Genomic DNA, 8,471 nt, shown 5'->3' with positions numbered 1-8,471 from the left:
GCGGTGCAGCGACAGTTTGGCGGCGACCTTTGTCCCACTTAGGGCTGCGCTGCGGCAGCCGAGGGCCAGGGACCTCTGGAGAGGGCAGAGGGTGCGGCCAGTCCCCCGGAAGACTGGCCCAGCGCGCGGAGCCTTGCCAGGCTGAACTGGACAGGAACCTACCCGACAAGATGAGCCTTACGTTTTGTTAGCAAATCCTCCAAAGCAATTAACGCTGAGGGATTAGTGAGACCGTCTCAGTAGCTCAGTGATTATTAAAATGGGTTTATAGTGAGATCAGAAGTTCAGATAGCAAGAGGCATGAAATCCATTCATTGGGTAAACGAACTGGAAGCACGAAAGACTCGTACTTAATTAGGATGACAGGACAGGTACATGAGCTAATTAGCACATTGTTACAGAATACAATAAGGTGCTGTGAGACCTGCAAAACACTAATGTTTACCCTGGGCTGGTTTGGGTAGGCTTCACGGAGGAGGTAGCTTTTTCATGATACACTCGTTTTTCTAAATTCTTCCCTGGGACATCATTAAGACACTGATCTTCCATTTTTTTGGTAACGGGACTTCTTTATGCTCTTAGAATTAGAGAAGCTCAAAGATGGGTTAGTTATTTTGGTTCAAGTATGAGAAGAAAAATCTGCCCTCACAAAGAGAGTATCAGAAAAGGAAAAAACCCAAAGGACTGACCCTCTGAATAGGTTAGGAGTTATAATTTTATTTTAACAAGATTCTTAAGTTTTTATGTGCATATGGATCATGTAGGGAGCTTGTTAAAATGCAGATTCTAATTCCTTTAAGGTCTGGAGCAAGGCTTGAGCTTGTGTATCAATAACCAGCACTCAGGTATTGAGGGATGAAGTGATTATTTCCTTTTCTAAAATGTAAAATAGGCTTACAAAAAATTAGAATTTGGCCTCTAACATCAATAATTTAATCCCTGGGGGAGGAGAGCAGCTTCTTGGTTCCAACAAACTTGCTGTCATGTGTTTTGATATCTTCCCTCTACAGACTGTCTTGACCACCTTTAACTTCTAAAGTCTTTATTATTTTTGCATTTCTTTCACCTTCCTGGGTCTTCGTGTATTTTACTTAGAAATATTACCAATATTTCCCTTAAATTTAAAATAAAATTTAATAAAAATGAAATAAAATTTAAAATCCAGGCAGACTTGCCTGTAACCTCTGGCTTTATTTACTCATTATATTAAATGACTCTGTGTCTTAGAGCCCCAGTTTCCTAGCCTTGGTGTATTTTCATCCCAGAGGAAAAAAGTCCCACATATGCGAAATCTATGTGGACAGCTATGTGTTTTACAGTTTTATTTCTACTAACAAAAAGTTGGAGCCAGTCACTTCAATTACAGAGATAAAGTAAGTTTTAGTTTATACTATGCAATGTGACAGTTGAAGAGGTCCCCCTCTTATCATCTATTTTTATCTGTTTTTACTCATTCCACTCCAGACACATTTGGACACCATACAGACTTACACCCTTTGCTCTAGTTGTTCTTTTGCCCTAATTCTTTTATTCTAGAAATGTGCTAAGCTTTGACCTTCAAATAGATCTCATCGTTAGATCTCGCCTTTGCTTCAACCCACCTTAACTACACTGTTTCTGTACTGCAGCCTCTGTCCCTGCCTTACCCCAGATACACCCTCCTGATCCCTTCCCTGCTTTGCTTTTACTGTACCGCTTACTGCCTCTGATACAGAATTTGCTTATTTTCCTGAGTTTTTCATTGTTATTCAGTCTCCCCTTGTTAGAATGTAAGCTTTAAGACCAGAAACTTTGGTTCACTCTTGTATCCTGAAACTACATCAGTGCTTGGCATAGAATAGGTACTTTGTATTTGTTAACTAAAAGGATAAGCCATTTAAAACTATGATTTATATGATAGGGAGTAGTAATTAGAAAAATGTTTATCAAGGTAAAAGGCAGGCCAAGTATGAAAAGTGTAGTGTTGAATGTTCACAGTTAAGTGTTACCAGGGAATGGCAGGTAGCTTAGTGTAGAACACTTGCCTCACATATATGATGCCAAGGCTTGATTTTCAGCACTGGAAACAGAAAAAAAAAGTCATCTCACTGTGCCTGCATCACAAGTGCAACATCCTTAGTATACAAAAAGAAAAACAACTAAAAGCTGTATGTTTAGATGGCTTATGACTTAAGGAAAGAGTCTGTGAAGTCTAAGATCAAAGTGCTAATTGATTCAGTTCTTGGTAGGGTCTGTCTTGGGCTGGCTTCTCACTGTCCTTAAATAGCCTTTGCTTGAGGAAAAGAGAATCTTCCTCTACATAATGGGCTAGCAACCATACCAGGTTAAGACCCCACCCTTTTTACCTCATGTAACTGTATTTCCAAATCAGCCCTATTGGATGCTAAGACTTCAACATATGACTCTTAAGGGGTATTAAGTAAAGGTACAAAAATCAAACAAGAACAAAAGAATTAATTTTAAGGAAAAAAATGATTGAAACAAATGTTAACAAACAAGACTGATTGATGAGTATAGTAAGCTGAATTATTGTAGTTGCTAATTAGACAGACCTTAGACCTTTCTCTTCTCTCTCTCCTCTCTTCCTCTCTTTCTCTTCAGTACTAAGGATTGAACCTTGCCTTTTTACACTGATCTACATCTCCAACCCTTTTTAATTTCTACTTTGAGACAGAGTTTCGCAAAGTTCCCGTACTGGACTGAAACTTCTGAGCCTTCAACCTCAGCCTTCAGAGCACTGGGAATGCACACTAAGGAGAAACATGTCTTAACGTTTAGTTAAAAAAAAAAAAACTCTGAAAAGGCCAGGCATGGCATGGTGGTATGTGCCTATTAATTCTATCATCCTGAGACCTCTCAGATTTGGAGATTCACAGGTTCCCACCCAGCCCAGGCAACTTCAGATCACTGGGGATGTAGCTGAGTATAAAATCCCTGAATTCAACCCCCAATACCACAAAGAACAAAACAAAACAAACAACCAAAACAAACTTGAGTCTGTTGTGATTAATGTAGGTCTTTTCCAAACAATGACTTAAGAGAAAAAGCATGGGTCAACTAAGGAAGAGAGAAACCTAAATTAAGATTTAATGCAAAACAAAAAAATGTGGTTTGGCAGTTTATGAATATATGATAACATAAACTAGATGTGATTTTGAAAGTGGTTAAAGAAACATAGATTTTCAAAATTTTTTTAAAAAACAAGACCATTGAACTACAAGAACTGCTGATCAGTCTCATTTTAAGCATAGTGTTTGTGACAGGGGCTCTTGCAGGAAAGAGGAAGCTGGGGAGGACAGATAACAGTCACTTCTTGAAGATCTTGAATAACTCTATATAAATCCACATAGAGATTGATGGGGAATTTGATTTCCACCTAGATTGGCTTTGTAATGTGGAAATGTCATCAACAGTTTACATTATATACACTTGCTGTTTAAAATTATGTGATCGTGTATAAAATATTAAATGTAGAGAATTTGCATTATTTTTAACATTGTATATGACATGAAAGTTGTGAGTATTCTTCTATGGTACTGTTTGACTTTTACATAATTTAATCTGTCATATGACAGCACTATATTCACCTCAGCTCATCTGAGATTAGTTTTAAGCATTATCCTTCTTATAGAATTACAAGTGCAAACTGAGGTGAATAATGATTAAGTATTTAATTCCAGAAAAGTGAGGAAGAGCCTATCAAAAGTAGTAATGTTTAAAGTATCTCTAGGAAAGCCATCAAGGTTCTATGTTGTTTGGTCACAGAGTAATAATTCATTTGATTTTCTTAATGCATTTTTCTTAAAGGTGTTCTCATTCTGGAGGGGAAGCACGTCTAGAAAGTTCTTCTGCTAAAAGATTAACAGATATAGGAATTAGAAGAATCTTTTCTTCAGAGCATGACATTTTCCGGGAAAGTGTAAGGAAGTTTTTTCAAGAAGAAGTGGTTCCTAATCATGCAGAGTAAGTAATACACGTTCCTTTGATGAATACAAAGAACCATAAAGTGCTGCATACTGGACAGAAAAAGTACTGTTCAGTTTTTATTAACATTTTCTACTGCTTTTCACCATAATAGTGTAAGATTGTTGGGTTCTTAAGTGAATTCTTAGCTTTTTATGTGAGTTGTTCTTTCGCTTTTTGTTTTTTGAGTAAGGGCCTATGTTACCCAGGCTGGTATTGAACTCCTGGGCTCAAGCAGTCTTCCTTCCTCAACCTCCCAAGCAGCTGGTACTCCAGGCTTACATCACACCTACCCATTTTAAGTGATTTTAAAATGTATAATTAAAAAATGGAAAAATTTGAAAATGTACAATTTAATGTAAGGATAATATTTTTGAAAACTGTGGTTAAGTGGCAACAAACTACTAGTCCATTCCATGTTTTTCTGTTTTATGAATGAATTAAAATATGTGAAAGGCCAGCATAGTGCAAATCATAGTAGGTGATTGGCCACCTATAAGTACTTTACTACTAGATGTTTCTTGATTAATCACTGATTACTTTATTGATGAAAACTATCATTTCTACTGAATCTTTCTTGTTTCCAAGATTTACTCAAGTATAATACAGTGCTTTACATTTTTATTTAAAAACATTTATAAGAGTTTTTGTGTTTTATTTTATTTTGTTTTGAGGCAGGGTGTTGCTATGTAACACAGGCTGGACTTGAACTCAGTATGTAGCCCCGGCTGGCTTCAAACTCAAGATCATCTTGCTTCAGTCTCACCAGTGCTGGAAGTGTAGTTGTGGTCCATGGGCTATTAGGGTTTTAGTATTTTTATTGGTTAGAATAACTAAAATTAGCTAAAGTCTGAAGCTATGACTAATCTTTGGAGATGAACAACTAGCTTCTTAAATGTAAGAGAAGTGTAGTGTGTTTTCTTCTAGGAGAATCTTATTTTTGTTTTCAGTGCTTTTTTTTTTTTTTTTTTTTTTTTTAAAAAATTTTGGAGGATTTTTTTTGTTTTTAGTGTTTTTTTTTTTTTTTTTTTTTTGATACAGGGTGTCACTTTATAGTTCATGCTGGCCCTGAACTCACTATGTAGCCCAAGCTAGCTTCAAACTTGGAGCAATCCTCCTGCCTCTGCCTCCAATTGCTGGGATTATAGGCATGTGCTACCCTGCCCAGCAAATCACCTCCCGCCATCCCAGACCGGGGATTGAACTCAGGACCTTGCACTTGCCAGGCAGGCATGGCACCGCTGGGCTACATCCCCGGCCCTTCACTGCTTTTCAGTTTTGTTTCAGTAATACTGTTGAAAGGCCCTGAAGTAAATAAAGTTGAAACATTTTGAATCAATACTAAAAATATTTCCAAAGCTACATTAGGTGATAATTACATACATCAAAATACCCATGATAATCAAAACCTTTCTTCTAACATTTCTTGTATCTGTATCTACCTTTAATCAGTAACTTCAACTACCATGCTTCTTAATGACTGGATCTACACCTTTAAAATTCAAAAATTTTTAGATTCTTTCACTATTTCTAATTGCCATCTACTCCTCCTTGTGCTGTTTTCATTTTTAAAGGAGAAAAGTTGGGCCTAGAGTTTTGACTTAGGTGGACACATTGCTTAACTTGCATGCTTGAGGTGTGTGGGTTTGGTCCAAGCACGAAGAATGAGGAACACAGACTTTTCAGAAATTGCAGGTGCTCCTGCACTCCTGTTGCTCCTTTTTAGTGGAGTGAGGTTGTTTGCTCTTTTTAGATTTGATAAGCTTTTCCTGTTAGTTCAGTATTTTAAGAAAATATGCAGAGGAGAATTTTCTTTACAAATTGACCAAATTCCCTTGACTGTGACACAGCAAATCTTGTAACCTAAGGAGAACCGACTGAGTGAAACTACAGCCATGGGTATCAATGGGTATGACTTCCAGCTCTGATAAATAGGGAAAGAGGCAGAAAATGGCAAATAGAAGTATGGAAGAGAAAAAGAAATAATGGAAAACTCAGATACAAATAGAAGGATATGGCAGTTAACCTTATGTTAAGGATGCTTTCCTGAACAAAATCATTTACAAATTCAGAGTGTGGTCATTTAAATAATTTGAAAGAAATTATTTTATTTTAAAATATTTGTTATCTGCAGATGGGAGAAAGCTGGAGAAGTGAGTAGAGAGCTTTGGGAAAAAGCTGGAAAACAAGGACTGCTCGGTGTCAACATTGCAGAACGTCACGGTGGGATTGGTGGTGACTTGTTCTCAGCAGCTGTTGTTTGGGAGGAGCAGTAAGTATGGAGACATTGAAGCTCAGTCTGGAGTTCACTTTTCTGAAGTGATAATTGAAATGCTTTCTAAATGTCCTGGGATGATTAAAAATTCAGTATAAAATGTGAATGATTATACCACTCACATATTCTTGGGCGTTTTTTGAATGTGAGAAGGAAAGCAAATCCTTTTTTAAATTGTTGAAGTAGGAGCTGTTTAAAATTAAGGAGAGAACCTCATTTTTGGAAGGCTTACATGGTATTTTCTTTTTTAAAATAGTTGAAAGGGAACAGCAGAATGGAAAAATATTTCCAACAAACATACTAAAGTTTAATGTATAAGGAACAAATAAAGGTGACAATTAAAAATGGGCAAAAATTTTGAAGTAACATTTTATATAAAAAGAAGTGCAATTAGTTTTTTTAAATGAAAAAGTACTGCCTTACTGTCCATCAAATATAAATTAAATTGACTTGTAGGTATCATTTTGTGTATCTACAAAATTAGTGAAACTGACAAATCCTAATACCCAGTGTTGACAGGATTGTGGTATTATAGTGAAAGTGGCATTGTCATACACTTTGGTGGCATTGCAGATTAGAAAAATAAATATTTTGGAGGATTAAAAATGTGACTATGTAGATATATGAAAAATGAAAATGTTACTGCTCTTTGATATTTTAGGGAGTTTATCCTAAAAAGGCAATTGAATAGGAAAAATAAATGCTGTGTTCAGAAATCATTGTCATGTTAAATCATACTCCCCCAAATTTTGAAGCAATCTAAATATCCAGCAGTGGGAGAATAAAAAAATTATGGGACACAAACAGTTTGGAATATTTTGTAGCTATTTAAGGTTATAATTGTAAAAATCTATGTAAGAAAGAGAATTTTATTATGTCATAATTTAAGAAAACAGCAAGGTACAAAATTTATAATCTAACTGCATCTATATTAGAACGCAGTGGTACCTCGGTTCATTGACAAATTATTCTATGATTTTGGAAAAGATGGCCATGTTTGTGTGGGAAAGATGGCTTCAATTGTGTTTGTTGCTCTATGCAAGTTTGCAAACAAAAACAAAATTATGTCAAATGTTTTTCCTTATGAACCAAATTGATTGTTTTTTTGTTTTGATTTGGTTCTTTTTTGGGGGTGTTGGTGGTTTTTTGTTTTTCTTTTTTTTTTTTTTGGTTTTTTGATATAGGGTCTCAATAGGTAGTTGAGACTGACCAGGAACTCACTATGTAGCCCAGGCTGGTTTTGAACTCATAGCAATCCTCCTGCCTCAGCCTCCCGAGTGCTGGGATTGTAGGTGTGCCCCACCATACCCAGCTTCCAAATTGATTGTTTTCAAATAAAGTGTTCATGAACTGAGGTATCACTGTATATCTAAAGTTAGTTGACTATAAATAAAAACAGTTGGTGTTTTAGGGTAATATAATTCTAGAGGCTCAGCATTTTACCTCTTAATCCATTAAATGTGTATTTGCTAAGCTGTTAGAGCACTATTATCATAGAACGGGCAACTAAAAGATTAGTAAAAGCAGAGAGAAAACACTAAGGACGTAAGTTTATGAGGAGGTAGGTTATAACCCCGTATGATAAATCTTTAATGGTTTGTTGTTATATTAGTCATTTTGATTAAAAATTAAAGAAATTAAAAACAGCACAGTAAGTATCTTATGTTTTAAATTTTCTTCCTTTTTTCTAAGATCCTACGTAAATTGTTCAGGTCCAGGTTTCAGTCTTCATTCAGATATTGTCATGCCCTATATTGCAAATTATGGCTCAGAAGAACAGATTAAGCGCTTCATCCCTCAGATGACTGCAGGCAAATGTATTGGTGCTATAGCAATGACAGAGCCTGGAGCTGGGAGGTAAGTCAAGATTCAGTTGGTTTTACTGAAAACCTTCATGTTAAAATCAGGAACAAGACAAGGATGCCCACTATCACCACTTCTCTTCAATATAGTTCTGGAAACATTAGCCACAGCAATTAGACAAGAGAAAGAAATTAAAGCAATAAAGATAGGAAAGGAAGAAGTTAAACTATCATTATTTGCTGATGATATGATACTCTACATTGAAGATCCAAAAAACTCCACCAAAAAACTTCTAGACTTAATTGACAGATTCAGTAAAGTATCTGGATACAAGGTGAATACCCAAAAATCAATAGCCTTTCTATACACAAATAACAGACAGACGGAAAGAGAAATAAGGGAAAAAATTCCTTTTACAATAGCATCCAAA

The 8,471-nt window shown here is 35.9% G+C and overlaps 1 protein-coding gene across 1 annotated transcript in view; it reads left to right on the top strand.

The window, feature by feature from the left end:
* Positions 1 to 2,810: 2,810 nt before the first annotated feature.
* Acadl (acyl-CoA dehydrogenase long chain) overlaps positions 2,811 to 8,471 on the top strand; it is a 33,600-nt gene continuing 27,939 nt past the window's right edge. Inside the window, exons 1-4 of the mRNA XM_033763981.1 lie at positions 2,811 to 2,923; positions 3,808 to 3,963; positions 6,098 to 6,235; positions 7,931 to 8,095. Of these exons, the coding sequence (XP_033619872.1) occupies positions 2,811 to 2,923; positions 3,808 to 3,963; positions 6,098 to 6,235; positions 7,931 to 8,095 (572 nt within the window). The remainder of the gene's footprint in view (positions 2,924 to 3,807; positions 3,964 to 6,097; positions 6,236 to 7,930; positions 8,096 to 8,471) is intronic.

The sequence above is a fragment of the Fukomys damarensis genome, unplaced genomic scaffold (genome assembly GCF_012274545.1).
Source record: "Fukomys damarensis isolate Sample0158 unplaced genomic scaffold, DMR_v1.0_HiC HiC_scaffold_16, whole genome shotgun sequence".
Classification (NCBI taxonomy): domain Eukaryota; kingdom Metazoa; phylum Chordata; class Mammalia; order Rodentia; family Bathyergidae; genus Fukomys; species Fukomys damarensis.
This window is presented reverse-complemented; position numbering and strand designations above follow the sequence as displayed.